Raw genomic sequence first — 21,946 nt, forward strand, 5'->3', positions numbered from 1 at the left:
ATGTTATATAGATATAAAATATAACTATATAATATATATGTATAAAATACATATTTTTGGTTTTATATTTATGGTATCCCATAAATGAAAAAAACATCTAAACAAACGTACAGTCCACAAACTACTGAAACTAGAAATTGAGACTGTTTATACAGTGAATGGAATATTTCAATACTGGAGCCTAAATTAGATGTGCATGGACTAATAAATTAGTATTCAGCACTGTGCAGAATCAACCTTTTTGGAGACCTTCGCTTCCACTGATTCTCAGCAATAAGAGACTCTCTCTACATGTTTTTATTTGCTTGCTTATAAAAAAGAATTCTTTGAGGAAAATTCTGAGGACTACCTTCCTCTTCTACTATTAAAATCTGCTCTCTTCATTCTGAAAATAAAGACTAATGCCTCATTCAAAAGTGGACTAGATCATTACATACATGAACATGAGTAACTTTGGTCCAGCTTTTGGTGAGGGATTGGACAGCTAGACAAAATGACTTCTAGAAGCAGCCTCCCACTCTAAGATATTCTATGATTTTAATATATGTATTTTTCTATGATTTTAATACATATACACACACACGTGCATGCACACGTCTGTGTGTGTATACACGTATGTATATACACACATACAGAAACATTCATATTCCTTCCTGCAACCACTGCCTCTGCATTGTGTTGTGGTGCACAGCAAGAACTACCTCTTTCAGAGCAAGTTTAAAAGTAGGTATTTAAGGGAAAGATGTAGCAAAGGAAATAGGCCAACAGACAGAAAAGTCGTTTACTAGGTGAGCTAACCACCAGAGCTCACCACCAGAGCACCGAATCTGATGAAGAAAGCCAGAAGCAGAAAGTAACATGAGAATTTAGGAATGCGGGAATTTTTACTGGATGTGTGCAAGCAAACACAGGCACTTTAAAGTTTCTGGTGGTTTGTTTGTCTTGAAAGTCTTCCTCTTCAAAGTAAAGAGAAAATAATTTTTTAAATTTCTGAAGGTAAAACAAGTTCAGCTACTACATCTGCTTCTATGTTTACTGACCTGTAAAATAAAATGCATAACTACATTTTACTATACTGCTCTGTGAAATGTTCAGATGAACAGGGGGAGATGCTACAACAAAACCTCAGAGCTAACTATACTATCTATACATGTGGAAAAAAAAGACATGGCTAAAAACATTTGAACACTGAAAGCAAAAAAGTGTTTTCGTCCAACTTTTCCAGTATACTCACATTGAATGATTATGACAATAAACCATTTAAAAATTGATTCAGAATGAAATTTTCAGGTTATTTTACTTTTAGATGTGGATAGCAATAATTATTCTAATAATTCAATAATCAAGTGCAAATAAAGGAAATGTACAGCTCAGTTAAACTCACTTCCATCTCCTTCCCTGGAGAAAGATGACTAAGATTGACTGATCCACCTGAATTATGAAACATTTTCACAGGACATTTAGCTTCATTTTGTACTAATTCCTGATACTGGTTCACCACTCTGGAAGAAACAATGAGGATATAAAAAAATTAACAACTTCAAACTTCTGAAGTAGATACATATAAACACATAACTGTAAACGTTGCATATTCATATATATTTTACACTTAAGTATGTATTATGTAAGTATATATCTATGTAAAATAGAGATGCACTTATATAAAACATATCTATATCTCTCTATATCTTTCCACTTTATGTTCCTGGGCTCTTTTCTTAAATTTATTCTGTTTTAACTTTCTTTTAATCACTGTCTTTTTTTTCTAATGCAAAATAAAGTTTAAGAAACAAGTTTGGAAACACTCTTTTGGAGGAATATGCCAAACAGTAGACAGAACAGTTTCCTTCCCAAATGCAGACGTAGTTCTTTGGGGTGTCAGTCAATGGGGATCCCATTCTCTTCTTTTACAAAGCTGTGTGTCTGCTTACACTCCCTCGTTTAACTTGAGGACTATGTCAGATGAGGACTCTGAAAGCAAGGGATGAACTAAGAGGTCCATACTGAATGTACACCTAAGAAACAGTTATCACAGCAACAGTGATCCCTTCTGTTTGAGCACCAGGACAGCCAGGTCTTATTCTATGAGACTAACAACCAGTGACATGTCCAGGAATCGAAAGCATCAATAGCATCAGGCAACCAAGTTTAAAATACTGTTCTACCAAATGAAATACTACGCCTCTACCAATCTGAGAGCTAAGCTGAGGGAATACTGTCTCACACACACAGGCAGAATATATAAAGTGACATTGCCGATTTGAAAAATCGAGCTGAAGATCTGGTGTCACTTACACTCTGGCAGATTGAAACTTGATGAAAAACTGCTGGAATACCTCCATTAGCTGACACCTAAATGCGATGAACACACTTTATTTTGGTGTAGCACTGATCCAACATGCTATTATGTGACTAATGCAGACATAAGCAAGGACCCCAAGATACATGGTAGGGGAAAGGGTGCAGTGTACCTTTTTCAGCAATTACATTTTAGACTGCCTGAAAATGACAGTGGAATCGGAGTAATAAAATGCCATGTACTCAAAAAAGTGGTCCTGCCCTTCTGCCCTGTATTGTTTCTTCTTGTCCTGGTCCGTGAAATCCAACTGCTTTTTTCTGATAAAAGAATTTATGCAACCCAGTGACAAACATGATCATGAAATCAATCCCAGTTAAAAGCAGACCCCTGTATTATTGTTTTAGTTTTCAGTCAACCAGTCCCCCACTTCAGCTTATGGCACAAACAGCAAAAGCCTCTATCAGCACCAAGGAGGCAGGAGAGAATATAAGCAAAGAGTTTCTTGATCAAAATAATCTATTAAAACAAAGAACAAGTTCCTTTGTTTTCAAAGCTCTATGTTAAGGAAAACCTTGCATGTATACAAGTCAATTGCAGCAATTGCAGAAACCCTATCTCTAACCCTGCCTGTGGGTCAAGATCAGAAGGGTTGTCTCCAAGCGGGATCTGACAGTCAGCATCTGCTACTGACCTCCGAACCAAGACAGTAAGGCCACAAAGCAATATTTGGGTCACTTAAGCAAGCTTTGAGTCAATAGAAACTGGTTCTTATTGGTGGCTTCAACAACCCAGACATTTGTTGGAAGAACAATGGAGCAGCTCACATGTCATCCCTCACATTCCTGAAATGCATAGAGGACTGCTTCCTCATACAAATGTTAGATGCGCCAACCAGGAATGAGGCACTGCTGGACCTGCTACCCACAAACCAAGAAAACTTCCTCTGTGATATCTCAATTAGTGATAGCCTTGACTGCAGTGATCACAATATTGTGGAGTCTGGGATAAAAGGAAACAAAGCAAACTTCAAGTTGTTGAGACCTCAGTTGGGAGGGATCCGGTGGGAAGATTCCATGGAGGACAAAGAAGGCTGCGAGTTGTGGGAGTTAAAGGAACTAGCGAGTGCTGGGAGTTTTTCAAGAACACTCTTCTGGAAGCTCAAAAACAGTTAATCATTTTTAAAACTATGGAATGTAGGCTGAGTGGGAAAACCCCTTGGCTTAACTGTTATCTTCTGAGTCTGCTCAAACCCAGAGATGGAAAGGCAGATAAATAACCATTGAGAACTACGGGGGCATTGCCAGAGCGTGCAGAGATGGAGTTACAAAAGCAAAGGCTCAGCTCAAATTGAAATTGGCCAGAGATGTCAAAAACTGCAAGGAAGGGTTCTTCAGATACATAAACAAACAGAAACAGAAGGACAATACTGCCCCACTGTTAAAAAGGAGAGGTAAATTAGTCACCAACACCACTGAAAAGGCAGAGGTTCTCACCACTTTCTTCACCCAAGGCCCCAGGCCTTGGGAACAAAAGTCCAGGTCGATGCAAACACTGACCCACTGTCAGTGAAGGAAGAGCTGGTATGTGAACTACTACAGGAGCTCAACCCCTATAAATTGATGGGCCCAGATATCATCCACCCAAGGGTGTTAAGAGAGCCGGATGATGCCATTGCGAGCCTGCGCTCCACAATCTTTGAGAAGTTGTGGAGATCAGGGGACATGTTCTTCCAGAACACTGGAAGAAGGTTAATGTCACCTCCAAGAAGATGTCACCTGCAAGAAGAGCTTAAGGGAGAACCCAGGAAAATATAGGCCCATCAGTCTTACTTCAATCCCTAGGAATGCTATAGAAAAAAATCCTCTCGGGGGCTATCACAAGTCAAATGAAGTATGTGATTGGGAGAAGCCAGCATGGATTTACCAACAGCAAATCATGCTTGATAAATCTAATCACCTTCTATAATAAAGTAACATGCTCAGTTGATGTGGGATGAGTGGTGGACATTGTATACCTGGATTTCTCCACAACTTTCAGTATAGTTCCCCGCAGGTCCTCCTAGAGGAAGGGATGTGTAACAGTCTAGACAAGTGGTCTGTGTGGTGGGTGGGTAACTGACTGACAGGCCACACCCAAAGGGTGGTGTTAAATAGTTCTTTTTAAAACTAGCAACCTGTCACAAGTGGTGTACCCTAGGGATTGATATTGGGCCCAACACTGTTCAGTATCTTCATAAGTGATCTGGATGGGGCGATCAAGTGTACCCTGAAGAAGTTTACTACCTGAGTGGGGAAGTGGAGACTCGAGACGGGAGAGCCACTCTGCAGGAAGGCCTGGATAGGCTGGAAGAGTTCAACAAGGACAAGTGTAAGTTCTTGCACCTGGGAAAACATAATCTGGGAGTGCAGCACAGACTGAGATCTACCTGGCTGGAGAGCAGATCTGTGGAAGGAGACCTGGAGGTCCTAGTGGACAACAAGCTCAATGTGAGCAAACACTGTGCCACTGCAGCAAAGAAAGCCAACAGGATGCTGGTTTGCATCATGAAGGGCATCACCAGCAGAGATAAAGAAGTCAGTATCCCACTCTGCTCAGTGCTTTCAGGCCACGCCTGGAACACAGTGTTTAGTTTTGGTCCCTGCTATACAAGACCCAGATACGGATAGTCTTGAGAGGGTCCAGAGAAGGGCTGCACAGGTGATCAAAGGACTGGGCAAGCCTACTGTATGAGAAAAGGCTGAGAAAATTGGATTTGTTCAGCCTTGAGATAAGAAGGCTTAATGGAGACCTTATCACCATGTCCAGTATTTAAAGGCTGGTTACAAAGACGACGGAGACTCCCTTTTACAAGGAGTTGTATGGAAAAGACAAGGGGTAATAGGTACAAGTTACTCCTGGGGAGATTCCGATGAGACACAACAAGGAAGTTTTCATGACAGGGACAACCAGTCATTAGAATAATCTCCCCAAGGAAGCAACCGATTCCCCAACATTGGACACTTTCAAGATTCACCTGGACAGTGTGCTGGGCCATCTTATCTAGACTGTGCTTTTGCCAAGGAAGGATGGACCTGGTGTTCATCCAGGTGTTCTATGAGGTCCCTGGCAACCAGGTGTTCCATGACAGATTTTTGACAAATCAAGGACTCATTTCCCTGCCAGGCACAAAAGAAGAGGGTGTGGGGTTAAGAGCTGTGGTATGTACATCACCTCGAGGTGTCTTACGAAGGCAGAAAACCACAACTGGCTTTGAAGAGATTGCTTTTTAAAGGTTCTGTGCTCATATGCACAAAGAAACACAGGTATCTAATGTGATGCACACTGACAAACATTTGGGGAAATACTGTGCTCAGTTATCCCAGAATTGCGACTCCTAATCATTTTACAACTAAAATACACTGGAAAGCTGTTTTGCTACTTGCTTCTCTAAGAAAGCTGCACCAAGGAATGTACAATGCACAAAAATAACTTGTGTATATCTAAGTTCTAGATTACACTTGAAGTTCAAACAAACAATTTCCATGATTGCTAATTTACCATACAAAATGTCAAGATGAAATTCCTGCTAAGTGCTCTCAAAATTTTATTACCACCTGTGTAATCAAGAATAATCGTACAAATAACTGTAACAACATGCTTGAAATTTAGGTAGTGGGACAAGCTGTATTCACATACTTGCTTTATTCTTCCTTGCTTGTTAAAGACAGAAACCGCACACTCTATCCTACTTCTTGTTATGATGACTAATTCCTCTTATTTTTCTCATCTGTTTCCACAACCATAACGATAGCAGTCATAATGGCTAAAAGAAACAAAATTCACTATTTGGCATCAAGCTGAATGGTTGTACATACTGTATTAATTTACCTTTCAGCATCAGTCTTCGAACCAATAAGGAACCTGAAATGTAAAATGGATAATACATTTTCAGTCATTAACTGGACTAAAAGAACATGTTTTTATAATCATAAAACTTAGAACAAATGCCAAAGCTGCTCTTTTTTCAGACCTGCTGAAAACACAAAGGATAATGCATCCAAGTAATGGACTAGGTATTATTTAGCATTTGAAATACAAACTTGGCTTCACAACTATATATACACCCCACACACATGGTCTAATATGGCCTCCTTTAATACTAAATTATCTACAAACCAAAAGGCAGAACATGGAAGTTTTGCATTTTATGCTTTCAAAAAAACTGCAAGTGAATAACTGCTACGGAATTGCTACTGTAAAAAGTTATGTATAAATCAACATATCAATATGCTCACACCGAAATATAAACATAAGTGTCCTGTGGGTATGTAAAATACAGCCCTACCTGTAATATTAACATTTAGTTTCCATTGTTTGATTTAACTTACACAAATTTTGGTTCCTCGTGATTTTCCCCGAACTCCTAAATAAGCATTTTTCTACTGCATAATACTGCTGGTCTGCAAACTTATTACTTCAGTGATTTTTTGGTTTTTCGACAACAGCACAGACCTGTAGTGTTGTCCTTGTTTTCTGTACCTCAAAAATTTTTTATAACCCCTCCCCATTGTTTTACTTCATAACAGAACAACATAAATGTCTTCTGTGCCTTTCAATTCACTTTCACCTTAATTTCTCTGCATAAGGATAAACATAATATAATAAATTCTTAGGTTTTCACAGTGTCAGGCAAATTTTGACAACAATCGAAATTGTGAGTAACACGGAAAAAAAGCGCTAAGATCTCATGGTGTCTCCACAATTGGAATGGGTTGGGCTTTTTGGGGTTTGTTTGTTTGGGTTTTTTTTTTTCAACAATATAATGTAAAAGAACATGGAGATTTTACATAAAAGTACATTTACTTTGTTTTGGTGATTTTGTTGTTTGTTTGTTTTATTTTTTGTTGTTGTTAAAGTTTTAGGTTCATTAGCTGACCTTTTCAAACAGAACTTCTAAATCAGATTTCTGTTTCTGGAGTACTTTTATGACTGAGATGATTGTTTGTCTTCCTTCATCTATCAGATCACAGCACAGTTTAAAAGAGCACATAACTTACTGTGATGGAGTTAACAGGTTGTCATTTTCCTCATCTCCTTTGAGCGTCTGGATTTTACCATAGTACAAGGGATTGCCAAGAGACTGAAAAATGGTCAGCTTTGTTTTCTGAAGCTGATTACCAACTTCACATTCAAACACATAATCATCTTTTATTTCCTAAAAAGACAGAAGAAAATAACCAAATAAGTCTTAAACAAGTGAGATAAGAAACAGCCGGTGAAATATGCCAGTGCTATACATAAGAACACTCTATAAGACGACAAGCGTTATCTAAAATGAAAGTGATTTGAGAAGAAGTTATCTAAAGGGATGAGAAGAAATGTTATCATCTCAAAAATACCAAAATATTGCAAATCCTAAACAATCATGTTAGATTTGGGAAGTTATACGGGCTAAACACATAGAGAAACAGTTTTATATAAATTATAGAAAACAAATACAAAGACATTATGGCAGATGCTGTTAATAAAGGTAGTACCCTGCGTCCAAAATTACAAAAAATTAATGTATTTACTTATGGCTGATTATATTCAATAACTGCTCCTTATCAAATCATGTAGTTTGTGTCAACAATCTTAATGTTCAATTTAAACATTGCAGAAAGAGCTTTCTGTAAGAGGTATTTACAATTACTTAACCTCTTTCCAAATTAAATATTTTGATTTTAACGGAAGCACTTGCATCTGAGTAGAAAAAGCAACTTGTTGAGCAGAGTACTGCTCCCTGTAAACTATTATGCTTTCTTTACAGAAGGAGGCCATTTTACTTGGGAGATTAAAGTTGCTTTTCCTCTTATTTCTGTGAAACCTTAAGAAATTACAAGATGGATCACATGTATGCTGCACAGTATGAAATTACCAATCTGCAGTAATCCTTCTGTGTCTATATAACACATGGACAATTAATTAAATTGGGGTAGGGAACAGTATTTTCACATTACTTTGATTCTGGTGAAGTAAGAGATGTTTTAACTAGAGACAGAGAAGTTTGGCCAAAACTACTCACATGTGCTGGCCAGACAGTTGGTTGTGAGTCATCAGGCTTGATAGATTTTTCCACCTTGGCGTATTTTTCCACCTTAAAGGAAATGGAGATAGCAGAAAAGAAAGAAGAATAATCATATCGGGCCAGAGTTAAAGTAAATCTAGCACAGCTTCTTGTTTTTAACAGTGGCTAACATAATAGTCTTAAAGAACGAGTGCAAGAAACAAATAAGGCTGGCTTGCTACTTTGTACACCGCCCCTTCTTTGCATTATACATTCAGGAATACTAAATTGGAGAACCCCTCAGAACTTTACATTTATTCTGCTACACCACATTTGCTATGTTAAACTCAATGCAAGTGTGAGAACTGGCTTAAGACTAGAGATTGAAATCCCTGCCTGCAACGTGGAATGATTAAAAAAATTTCACAATACTCATTAAGATTCTGATCAGGTCAGTACAACACTCTTGAAGGGTGAAGAGAGAGAAGGTTTATATAAACTTACAGCATCATTTCATGTATAACACGCACTCTTGCTCTGTTAAGTCCACAGCTACAGTCTTGTCTAGCCTACTGATCCCTGAGTATGCCAGTAATATGTGTTTTACAGTGCCAGAAACTGAGAACGTGAATGTCCCCGAGAGAAGAATGTACACAGAGTGATCAGGAGAATTCCCAACTAGAACTCTGTATAAAAAAGTTAAACTATTAAAAATATTACGACCAATAGTACCACAACATGTCAAAAAAAGAATAATTTCTACCAAGTTGAGGCGACATGTTTTTAAATTCCTTGAGCTCATTTCTTTTCCTATTTTTTCTATTATCAGACAACTTCAAATAGACATGTGCTCATTGAATCACAGATTAACAATACTAAAGGTCTGTTTGCACTGTTAATTCATCCAAACGATTATGTTATGATTGCAATGTATTCCAGTATGGCTTAGCCTGTGTTTATACCTCACACTACAGTAAAATAATTTTAAATAAAGCAATTCTTATTTTTTAAAGGTCATTCTTTGATACTGGATACTCTGTAGTAACTTCTTCATACAATACAATGTTCAGCACAATTGCTAATAATTGTTAATGGTAGCAACTGGACTTACATCCACTTCAGAAGGTGCAGTCAAGTAGCAAGGATTCTGTTTCCACATATCTACGCACTGGAAGATGAAAAAGCAGCATTAATGCTTTAAATAAATGGTTAGAAGCAGTTAAATAGTTAAATAAATAGTTAGAAGCATATCCTCCCATGCCTAAAAAACACTTACATTTCCAGCTTTAGAAATTTTGAGGTCATATTGCTGGGCTCCTTTCCTCTCCTTTCTTTTCTGTAAGTAGTCAAGTAGTCTGAGCTGAGGTGGAGTTGAATAGTGAGCTACTTCCTGCTGTCTGTTCAGAGACGACCTTGAGTACCTTTTGAAGCACCTATGGTAAGATGACAGATAAGCTTGTAACACCATCAAAATGAAATTCCCCACTGCCTCCGTATAGACACAAAAATATATAGAGGGGGAATGCTACTTACACTGAGACTAAAAGACAGGCTTTAAAGTATTAATTTAAAATAGCTATTCTGGATTATGTTCTACAATTCAAACTCTTGATCTCCTATTTTTAAAAATACTAGTATTCCGTTCATTTCACCACCAAGAATGGGGTTATTTCTGAAATGCATAACTGAAGTACATGAGAACTTCAAATGAGTAACTGAGAAGTTGCCAAGCTTAAAATATTTGTATATTATCATCGATTTCTGTTCTGACAAAAGATCTGCGTACTGCTTATGCAACTATAAAGTTATACACACAGTAACTCTGCATGTCTCTGTCTCATGCCAAACTCATTGGTACATTAATGCTCTTCTGGACATTCATTTGTCTATTTTTCTAGTGGAATGTTTGTTAAACAAGGTCAAATTTTAAGGATCAATTTCACAATTTACACTTTAAGACATTACACTGGTTGTACATTAGCATACGTACACCTATTCATGCACATTCAATGCAAATGTAGTTTTAAAAGTGTCAGTAATTCTGACAGACCATTAGTACATTTTCATTCTACAGAGTGAATTCAACTCTTTTAGTAGGACAAATGTGAACCATTTTAAAAAGTAAATCCATTTAAACATCTTGTATATAGTGCATTCTACATTACTTTTAACTTTTCTAAGATTCTAATATGCCTGTACTTCTGTTCAGCCTGACTGTCAAGCATTAAATAATTCCCTTGATTTCCTCATTCAGGGTTAAACTTGTACACAGCCTTTAACAAATCAGAGTCCAATAGGTGACATATCCATTTTTATATTTCACATTACTGAGCTGTCACCTGACTCAGCTTACGTCTGACTTATGCAAAAAAGGACAAAACCAAAACTGCATTATAATGTACGTTAAGAAAATAATATATATACACAGGATATAACTGCTTAACTGTTCCTCCTATTCTTAATATTTATTAAGTAGATATTACATGAGAAGCAAAATTTCCACGTAAAGCCTTACTTATATTTTCTTTGAAATACTTCATAAAATTTCAAAGTAAGTCTCAACACACTTCACACTGAAAACTACCGTTTCATGGGGCGAGTGTTCATCTTCTGCTTGTTGTACAGCAGTCTGTTTGTAGTGCAGGTCACTGCTATTGACGGATCAAGACACAATGGCTCTGCTGTAGCCAAAATAAGTTGGCTCTCAAGTAGGAGTTTGTCCTCCTGTAATACACACAGCTATTAATAAAAATATGAAGACTTTTACACTAATTAAGTTGATATATACTTACGCATGCGTGCACATTATCTTAAAGAAATCTGAAAGTATGTTTGGGTAGTCAACAAAAGAAAACATTCAACAGTTAATTATCACTAACCATTATTATGAGTTACAGAGCTTTGGGTCGGGTTTCCAATAGGAAAAGAAGTCCTTCCAAAAAGCAGGGGGCACGTTCTGGTTTTTTGTTTGTGCTTTCTTTGATTGTTTTAAACACAGTCCCAGTGGCAATGAAATCCACTTTCTGTGAGTGATTAATAATGATGAACTGGCAACTAGTGCCATAAAGATGATCTTCCTGGGACTTTAGATTACAGTTTGAAACGGATTTGAGCACAACTGCGGCTCTGAAATTCAAAGGAGCACATTGACTACACTATGCTATTCAGCACTGAACTATAACTGTACAACTGTTGTTACTTAAGATTCTCTTTACTGTAAAATTATCAATAGCAAAATAATGCAAGAGGAGCAATTGTGTCATTAGACTCCAACTGTTCTGGAGCTGTATGTTGAAGATGAATAAAGTAAGGTTTTCTAGTTATAGTAACTCCAATACTGTCATTCTGCACTACCAAAAATGAAGGTATGATTCTACAGAACTTTTAGCAAGTGCTACTGCTCTACATGGCATCTTGTGGACAAATGCTATTAAGGTGTTATTTGACACCTCTCTGGAGTATGTGCCATGCACCACTATGCATATCACTGACAGTTTGCATTAATAAACAATATGATCGATTTTGCTTATTGGATTTTATTAAACAATTAAATATTTTATTGTGTCCCTCATCACTGTTAAATTTTAAAATAACTGCTGACTCACCTGTGTCCATTTGTGGTTGTCACTTGTTATAGAATGCACATCACAAATTAAAGTCTGAGGAAGAAGACATAATGGTAATTAGCTTTCAACTAAATAAGTCTTCTTAAAATACGTTCAGTAATAGTTCATATCCAGTCCAGGAACTACCACAACACTGAAGAATGACTTCTTACCTGCATTGTAGGACGCAAAAGAATGTGCTTGCTTTGGTATGTCGGAGATTTCATGTTACCAGACTGCCTATAGTCACGTATTTCTGCTATGACACATCCACAGTGAAAAATATTAACCTGGTTGAACCAAAAAAACCAACTTGTAAATAAAGGCCCCCAACAAGTTTGCTACATATCATATAAAACTCAGTGATACCATGAATAAAACTAATCGCTAATTTTGTCAGACCAGGGGTCTTTACTATACCTAGGCAAACCTAAAATATGAGCTTCAGATGTAGTGTTTTCATATGCCAGCAGTGTAGTTTTAAGAAATTCCCATGCCAAATATTTCATAATGATAAAGAACAAAGGACATCTTGCTAGAGCAGAGCTGAAGTTGTTTGGCAGCCTTAACCATAGCAATCTCTCTTCTACCCTTTTCAATATTTTTTTTCTCCTATATATCAATAAAATATTTATTTGGGGCATTAAATATTACAGTTCCAAATGTACAAGTTTTTTATGTCTTGCAGTTGGAATCACCGATGTGAAGCATTCAATAAAAAAAAAAAAGTCTATCTGGGTACAATATACACATTCTTCTTGAAAATGAAACTTTCAAACCTGAGATTTTTCTAAAAGATCAACCAAAATAGGTGGTAGTTCCTCTGCATCCAAATATTCAAGCAGCTCTCCTTCCTCATAAGGCAGCCGAATGGTCTCAGAATCTGAATTGATACAAATTGTATTACTTTTCTTTTGCCTTTCAAGTTTAAACTTTAACAATAAATCTAAAACAAGCTCACTGCAGTAAAAGACAGGGCCAGCAGAAATCTATCCAAACAGGCAATTTTTTTGCATAGTATTTTTACATCCATTTTTGTTCCCAGAGCTTAATTTTGCTTTTACTGTGCCAAAAGGCAATATGCTTTAATAGCTCAATGGGACGAAATTTTTGCTTTCAGTTGATATACTGTGAGCTCTTACTGCAAATCGCAGTACCAGCAGCAGTAAGATGCAACCAAACCAGAACACGGATGCCTTTAGTCAGACCTAGATTTAGGAAGCGGTGAAAGAAACAACTTGACAGAAGGAACCTCAAGAGAGAGAAACTCAGATAGGCAACTCAGGAAGCTAAGGGGAAATAATAGAATGGAAGGTTATCAAAAAGACTCATATTTACTGCTGCACCATTACAGACCATTTCTGAGCACCTCACAGCTTTACAGAAGTTTCTAGCTCAAGTACAATTGTTTTGGGATTTCCCCTCCCTGCTCCTCCAAGGGATTATGTTAGAAGTGAAACGGTTAAATGTAAGCATCAACACATTTTAAGTATTTATAGAACATTCAAAGTATTTTTAAAAGAGAAAAAAATATTACCTGAACCATTTTTTCCCCTGAGCATAAGTGAATAACCCTCATTTCCTGGATAGAGGTTCACTACCAGACATGACAATGTCTCCTGCATAACCAGCTTCTCGAGTAAATTCACATTTCGCCTCAGCTTCTGCTTTAGAAGTAAACATTGCTCATGAACACAATACTATCAAGTAATTAGTAGAAATAAAAACAATTGCTAGAATGAGTACTATTTAGATTAACGTTGAATTATGTATCTAAACAAACCCAGTTATTACCTATTAATATGTATTACATATTTTATTTATTAATTATGCAATTAATTACGTATTAATATACATACTTATACAAATTTTTAAAAGAACTCATGTAAATTAACAACCTTGCATTATAAGTCTGCAGACAACACAGTTAGCAAGAATGACCCTATTCTACAATGTTGTAAATCTACAGTGCACTATTATTTGTATCATTTCTACCAGCATTGTTTATACACTATACATTGTTTGATGATAACAGCAAATATTTAGTACTTTCAAATATTTCTAACAGACGGAGACATTTCTTTCCAGTGTTAAAATATTCAGCTACAGCATTTGGAAGCTTTCTTAACTGCACTACTTTGTCTGTATTTGCTGAAATCTGAGCCCGCAGCTGCAGAGACTCTTCCCTTATTTAATCATAAGAACAATCTTTTCCACGTACAATAGGTTTGTAAAATTAATTAGTACATTTCAAAGATCCCATATACATCCTACAAATTTAAACATTTTAAAAGCTGCTTTAGAACTTAAGACAACGAATTCTAAACCTCAGATAATTTTACATCTTCTGGCTGGAAGCTGTATTTCATAACTGAACACCAGGACTGGGTGGAGCCATTCACTGAAAGTTAATCCTAGTGCTCTACCAGGCCTGCCCAACCTCTCATTTCCCATAAACCCAGCTAAGTACTAGTGGGCTATCTCTTTCTGAACAGTTTTATCTTCCCAGAGATATCGAGAAGATAGAAAGATCATCACTTGCAAGAGATGAACTAAGAAAAAAGGACTGAAAACTAACCCCCAAATCCCACAGCAATATAATCCAACAGATGATTTTAACAGGTATGCAGAGAAAGGGGAGAAGAACCTTTTCCATCTCCTGCTATGCAGTTTTAGAACTATTGTCCAAATTTAACTCTTCCCTGTACATCATGAATGATGGTGACAACATCTTACCAGCTGTTAGAGGTTAGAAACTGCAGAAACTAACACAAAGAAAAGGACAAAGCAGCACATAAATCCTGGAGAATTAATGGGAAAGAACTGGAGGAGCAGGGGAGAATGGGAAAGACATGTCATGGCAACGACAGAGGTAGAGATTGCTCAGGAAAGCAAATGCCTCGATTAGGACTCTGGAGATGCATTCTGTTACGCAAAACCTTCTTCAGTTACTACTAAAACCCCTCAACATCTATCCTAAAACAGGAGACTGTTTTCAGACATGTCGTTGAGAAGAGGATGTAGCTATTGGGCTTTCACTTATACACAGGATGAAGCAGCTGTGGTATAGTAAATGCCACTGGAGAGCAAAGTCAACACTCAACTACTCTGACATCTTCTCTTAAGAATTGAGATTCTGTCATCTTTTGATGGAAAAGTTCTTTTATTTCCCTCCACCCCACTCTCCCCATGTTGAATAGATGAACTTTCTTTCCTATTTACTTGCAATTTAATGCAATGGCATTAGGACAGAAAAGATTATGAGAATTCTGTAAGAGTTGATGAAAAAAGGATCATCAGGTTATGTATGAGAGCTTAAGAAAAAACTAGTTATCTATACTGAAGTTATATTTAAAAATAAAAAAGAAGGCAATTAAAAAAACCCCAAAAAACAATCCCATTCCTCTATCATTTGGACAGAATCAATACTGCTTCTAGAATTTATTACTAATCATGCTGTTAACATGTCTAACACAACTTCACTGTATTTTTCTTCAGCTGAAGAAAAAGCATCATTCAACTAAAGCCATTATTCCATCCAAAATAGAGGCACTGTATAATTTATACTAACTAGTAACCATTCCCAGAATTTCTAAACGAACAATTCATTTTTTTGTTCCCAGAAATTTGTCTGTGCATGCAAGAAATCATCATGAGATTTATTTCATGGAAGGCCTCTGCTCCTTGAACACCTCCTAAGTAAAATATAAAATGGTAGTTCAATTCTAAATGTAATTGAGTTAATTGCATCACTCTCAAATTTATTCAGTAAATGACATGTTATTTTAATTTTTAAGTTTTGTTCAATAATAGTTAGCCAGTTGGTTTTTTACTTGTTTCATTTTTTTACAAGTTAGAATGTTGAGGGGAGAAACCAGGTAAAGAAGAGAGGACAATCACATACGCCTAAGAACTTTTTGACACTACATTCACATGACCTGAACTTCTTAGGACGTATTCCAAGCGTATTTTAAAATACAAAGCCTCTCCAAGACACTGGAGTAAATTAACATTTTTAGTACAAATATTTCAATAAGCAGGTAAAATTACATTTCACCAAGCATGAACATTTTTTTATTTAAAAAAATCAGCTTTCTCCTTTGAGCCGGCTATTAGATACTAGCTCAGAGCTGATACTAAGCATTAGCTCAGGTCTTGTTTGGAAAGATTTTAAAGATCAAGAAATGGCCTGAGGTGTATTACATTTCTTAAGCATTCATTGCAGTATATTGCAAGAGTTCAGACACCAAGCAACCAGGCCAGTTACACCGCCCTGTTACATCAGCTAAAACTCCTAACCCTCTCTGACTGCATCTACAGAAAAGTGACACTCCCCCCTCCTACTCATGCATCGCAGAGACTGCATGATGGCTGGAACGCAGCAGAGAGAAGGCACAGGTGCTTCCTTTCACTTTCAACAGCTCCTGACAACTACCACTGATAAAAAACACTGAGCACTCCTGCCTAACAAGCGTGAATTAATGATTTTATGCTCTTTGTTAGTCCTCCTTCCTTGGCTATGATCAAAATGCTAATTTTAATGCCTACTCTTCCAAAACTGCACCAATGTCACACAAAATTATGGGTTTATCTTTACCACGACTACTTTTCTTGTCTCTCACTGTAACATCTTAAACCAATTTCCCACTTATGACAGAAAAGTTGATCAAAAAACTTAAAATAAAGAGATCATCTCCATACAAAAACAGCTCTTGTAGCTATTTACTGTATCTCTGTGAAACGGAAATATGAAACAATCAACCCAGTTTTTTCCCTTGACTTTGGACACATTTCATTAACGCCAGCGCCACTTTACAAATAAAGAGGAGATGCACCTTGGAAGGTAAAATTTTGTCTCAATTTCAGCAGAACAATTAACTACTCGAAAATTGAAAGAGCAATGGTAAGCAACTTCAGAGTTATTACAAAATACAAGGAATAAACTAACGCCTAAAGATCTTTGTGATGTAGCCGAACCAAAATAAGATCCTGAGAGAAGACTGCAACTCATAGCTAGGTATGCTTCCACCAGGATGTAACTGGCTGTGCCAATCTTTAGGCCACCATTCCAACAGACTAGTGTTAATGCAGCTCAAGGACGAGGGCCAAGCAGCCTCTGTAATGGAGGCAAGAAAACATTTCACTTTCATAAGTAACACCTAAGGTAAGGTTTTGCCCATCAAACTTCAGGAATACTGTGGTCTGAACAAAGTCTGCATGTCTCACCCTAATGAGGCTTCGCTTTGCTTTAAAATGCATTCTTACAGTCAATTGTTTTCTCACCTTACATATGCAAGTTAGTTGTGTTTTCTTCAAGAACAGAATCAATATCCATGCAATATGATGTTTTATACAATTTCCCAAATACATCCAACCTTGTGTATCATTCACCAGCAGTAGAGATTAATTGAGGACCAAAAGAATCCAGCAAAACAAACAAAAAAAATCCCCACTGTTATCTGGAACCGTTTGATTTATTCATTCATCATACTCATTCCCTATAGCTACCTGTGTACCTCTATCTGCTACTTTGCTGTAAAAACGCTTGTATGTGCTTTAGTATTTTTGCACTAGTCCAACATGGAATTCAAGAAACTTCATTAATGGTGTTCTGAAACTTTAATTACCCTGAGGTGCGTTCATGCTTGCACACTAATGCTACCATATGCAGCTATCAAAAGGCACCAATTGAGAACAGGTGACCGATCCATGATTTTTAATTTTTTTTTTTTTTTTTTGGTAGTGGAGATCTTCACCTGCCTGGCATAGATCCTCCCAGTTCACAGACCAGGTCTGTTTTCATATTAGTATCTAACACTGCTTCCAAAAATATTGTTTTGACTTTTATTTCTTTCAGGTTTTGGGTTCAGAAAAGCTACGCACTAGAGTCCAAACGAAACTGATTGTCCTAGATAATCACCTCAGCGTAGTTCTCTCTCTAGTGTGCATGCACAATTAGAAGAGACATGGAGAAGTAATGAAGCTGGGCAGACTGGAGGATGAATAATTCATTAGTACTTCATCAATCACTGTGAAAAATCTGGTCTTCCCTACGGATGCCAAGGATAAGGATGTGAGTGACCAAGTAAACTGCAGGGTAGAAAACAGGAACATGGGAGAGATGTAGTATTACAAAATCTAAGATAAAGGGAGAAAGTTAAAATTGAAAAATAATATTCAGTGTCAATTTAAAAATCGCTTTTGAGTGGACAATGTAATTGCACCAAAGTGGTGCAGTACTGGAATAGAAACTTTGACAGTTCTGTATACATAAACACTAAAAAAGCTACCTTCAAGCCACTGGACAAATTCTAGTCAGAATACAATTTCCTTCTTCAGTTTTATTGTGCAAATTAGCAGACCAATAAACAGTCCTATGCTCATGGATGAAGTTTCACAATAGCATTGTGTTTTAACCTTTGCAGCCCTACCTTTGAGATTCTCATTTTAAATAATTACAATCCATAAGATAAGACCAAGATATCTATTAACTATTGACATCTTAGTTCAATGAATAAGGACTCTAAATACAATTTTTTACATCATAATAAGTTTCAAATCTTTCAATAAAGAAGAACCTAAATTTTTACTCAATCTAGATGAGCAATAATCCCCTTCATCTACTGTCATAGTATAGCTCTCCACTATTTTAGTTGGGTTAGTTTGCTAAGTGCCTTCTAGTTTCGCAACAACTATCGCATTAAAATACTAATTTTTTCCAGATTCCACTCTATTAAGTCCAATCTTCTCCAGCTGCTCAAATATTTTGTTACCCATTCCCTATTGATACTTCAATCTTTTCAAGCCTGTAACTTACTTATGTTACTTAGCACCTTACTCACGTTAGCAATTTCAGTATCTTATACTAAATAAAACCAACTACATCAAAATCCCCCAAAAGAATTACAGTTGCTCAGTAACATTGGGAAGCAGCAATACAGCAGATTCCACAGCTTGTTCTTCTCATCCCATTTGATAGTTACAGTTTAGCAAAGTAACTTGTAACTTTTACACCTTAGATTTATGGTTGCTAAGCCTCTTTAAACTTCTTTGCTGATGTTATGAAATCAATTCACAAAATGTCTTAGGAATTCATCAGATATCCAAGAAATAAATCTGAATTTACAGCAAAGCAAAGATTCTAAAAAATTCTCCCCATCTTTTCTCAAGTCAGTCATACAAGCAATTGATTTTGAAACAGTGATACTGACAACAGTGCACCTGGTGTTGACATTGGCCCTGAAATTCACCTGCACAAGTGATTTCAGTGACACAGGATTAAGCCAGTCCAGGCCTTACTACTCATATCACTCACTTTAATAGTAATCTAATAACCTTGTTAGATACACCTCTCCATTCTAGACCATTCTTTCGAAATTCTCTGCTTTCATATATAGGAAAGCATCTCAAGAGCACAATCTTACAGTCTCCTGTCAGCATTCTACTTTATTACCTTTAAAAAGAGATAGAGTGTTACCAGGTAGTCACTGGCTCTCCGATAACCTTGTTTTTGTTTCAAACCAATGATGCTATTAAATTATACAGTTCAGTCCACAGAATTCATAATACTAATTTCTCCTGTAGTCTTAGTCTTAGCTAATTACTACAGCAACCAAAGTTTATTTTTTTTTTTAACAAAGAAATTAAGTGAAGAAAAGTATTTCCCGAACTTGTCTATTTAGACAGAAATGAAAAGCTTCTCGGCAATTTCCACTTACCTTTATCTCAGGCTCTTTTTCACATTCTTCTATATATAAATCATAGAGTTTTTGAAATACAGATTTTCTGAAATTAAAAAAGTTTAAAATGTAACCAAAATTAAATCAAGGAAATGCTACTTTAAAACTAAATACTGAAACTCTTACTACCTTCCACTGGATAAATACTTTCTTTTGGGAGGTCTCTGACGGGCACTTTCAATGATATACTAGAAGAGAAAAGTAAACCAAAAAATAACATATATTACAAAGAAATCTAATTCCAGCTACCACGCAGCTTTAGACCATTACCAGAAAGTATTCTATGTATACAGAAAGTAATTAGCAGTTATGGTGCACGACTGTTTCAAAAGCAAACACGATCTGGAGTATGCTATAGTCATCAACAAGCACACAGCTCAATTTAGCTGACACACAGCACTTCATACTTGTGGCATGAGTTGCATATAAAATCTTGATTTTACACTCATGTTTTGTAATTACAGTAGTAAGCAACAGTACTGTAGCAGTAACACTACTATACTTAATGCTGCTGAAGTTAATATGGTAACATACTGAAGTTATGATATGATATATTATGAAGTTATGATATGAAGTTAAGCTAAGATATAATCAAATTCACACATACTGGCTTGACAACACTTACAAATCAAGTACTCCTCAACAAAACCAACTTTGGGAAGTTTAACTTTTGCCTTTGTCTCCTGCATTTACACTAATTTTCTCTATAGAGCTGTGTATTATAAATTCAGCTACATTAAATATTTGAATTAAGGAAGAGGAGTATCATCATACAGTACATGTAGCTTGTATTTTAACAAGCTTTTTCCAAATCCCTGTTTTTTGTCTGAAGTATTTTGATTAACAGCTTAGTTCAGAATTTCAGCGAAGAGCGCTTCTCCCACAGAAACACATATTTCCCATAATAGGTTCAGTGTAACCAATATACCATATGTCACCCTGAAAGAACATGAATGTGAACGAACCCGCCTGTTCGTTCTAACTGGTCTACCTTTAAAAACACAAACAGGATTCTGCCATGTATTCCTGCCAGCTGTCTCTGTACAGCTTTGCTTATTTCACAGTACACAGATCTGCTGGTTTAAAAGAGAAAAAACCAAGCCCTGCATAGTCTATCATCATTGCACTTGATGATATCAGTACAACGGGTAAGAGCCAAATACATGACACAGCAATTTTAGTGAGAATTTTCCAAAAATAGTGTTACAAGTATGGGTGATTATTTATACAGACATATATACACACACGATATGTTCCTCCATTGCTTTTAAGAAAAAATAAAAAATAACTATTGTGTTTTTATATCTGTGAGACCAGTATATTATGTACAAGGTAATAACATAGCTACTCCTTACCTCTGCACGATCCAATGCCAGTTCTAACGCTTGTTGCTGCAAGATTTACAAGGGTTTTTTAGAAATTACATTAACTCTTTAAACATCTTCATACATAGAAAACACCACAAAAACTCTAGTACTACTGATAAAATGTATAGTAAGAAGATAGGCTCAGACATTCTTTGACAAACTTATCAGCTGAAACCTTATGTAACCGCAGTAACAATAATTAATCCCACTACCGAGTGTCTACTTGCAAGATTTTGGCTAAATTATTAAGTCTTAGTACAATGAAAGACAATTAGAATAAACAACAGGAATAGCAATTACACCTAATAAAAGCAGTAACCAAAACAATTAGAGATTACAAGCAGAAAACGTGTTCTCCTTTCTTAAACTGGCTACTAATTCAACAGAAAGACAAGGCCAAAGTATCCCTGAACAGCTGTCTAGGAAGAAACCATTTCACTTTTAGATACAGGTGCTTTAAGTATTAGTATAGTTATTTTTGTACAAAATGGAAACAAAGATCTCATACTCAGAATGTTACTTCTGCACACAATATAATTTGAGAAGAGTTTCTTACGACATACTGATAGGTGGCTAAAAAATACAGCCTCCACTGCAGATTTCCTCCAAGGCAGACTAAGAACTATGCCCAGTCCTAGGACAACACATCAAAATCTGCAAAAGCTTCTCTATATCCCATAGCATAGTATACTGGACTAGACATTGGACTTAGCTCCTTTGGAATGTCTTTCACTTTACTATACCTGCAGTAGACATACATGCATTTCAGGAAGAGCAAACAGCTTCATAGGTAAGAATAATGAGTTCTTGGACTAAAATTTGACAAGAACTTCAAACAAGCACCAGTGCCAAAAACCAGAGGAAGTCTCCCCTGGCCCCTAACTTTCCTTTTCTAGAACTTACTTTAGCAG

General features: G+C 36.5%; 1 protein-coding gene across 1 annotated transcript in view; it reads right to left on the reverse strand.

Moving 5' to 3' along the window:
• Positions 1 to 1,384: 1,384 nt before the first annotated feature.
• The window catches only part of LOC104496663 (transcription factor SPT20 homolog), a gene marked incomplete at its 3' end in the record, with an annotated part of 21,843 nt that continues 1,281 nt past the window's right edge, over positions 1,385 to 21,946 (reverse strand). Inside the window, exons 2-15 of the mRNA XM_010139820.1 lie at positions 21,024 to 21,059; positions 19,798 to 19,856; positions 19,648 to 19,714; positions 13,467 to 13,596; positions 12,709 to 12,812; positions 12,103 to 12,219; positions 11,930 to 11,983; positions 10,909 to 11,048; positions 9,601 to 9,757; positions 9,436 to 9,492; positions 8,343 to 8,414; positions 7,336 to 7,493; positions 6,167 to 6,199; positions 1,385 to 1,502 (exon numbers count right to left, since the gene is read on the reverse strand). Coding sequence (XP_010138122.1) covers positions 1,385 to 1,502; positions 6,167 to 6,199; positions 7,336 to 7,493; positions 8,343 to 8,414; positions 9,436 to 9,492; positions 9,601 to 9,757; positions 10,909 to 11,048; positions 11,930 to 11,983; positions 12,103 to 12,219; positions 12,709 to 12,812; positions 13,467 to 13,596; positions 19,648 to 19,714; positions 19,798 to 19,856; positions 21,024 to 21,059 — 1,302 coding nt within the window. The remainder of the gene's footprint in view (positions 1,503 to 6,166; positions 6,200 to 7,335; positions 7,494 to 8,342; positions 8,415 to 9,435; positions 9,493 to 9,600; positions 9,758 to 10,908; positions 11,049 to 11,929; positions 11,984 to 12,102; positions 12,220 to 12,708; positions 12,813 to 13,466; positions 13,597 to 19,647; positions 19,715 to 19,797; positions 19,857 to 21,023; positions 21,060 to 21,946) is intronic.

This window comes from Buceros rhinoceros, unplaced genomic scaffold (assembly GCF_000710305.1).
Source record: "Buceros rhinoceros silvestris isolate BGI_N320 unplaced genomic scaffold, ASM71030v1 scaffold18977, whole genome shotgun sequence".
Taxonomy (NCBI): Eukaryota; Metazoa; Chordata; class Aves; order Bucerotiformes; family Bucerotidae; genus Buceros; species Buceros rhinoceros.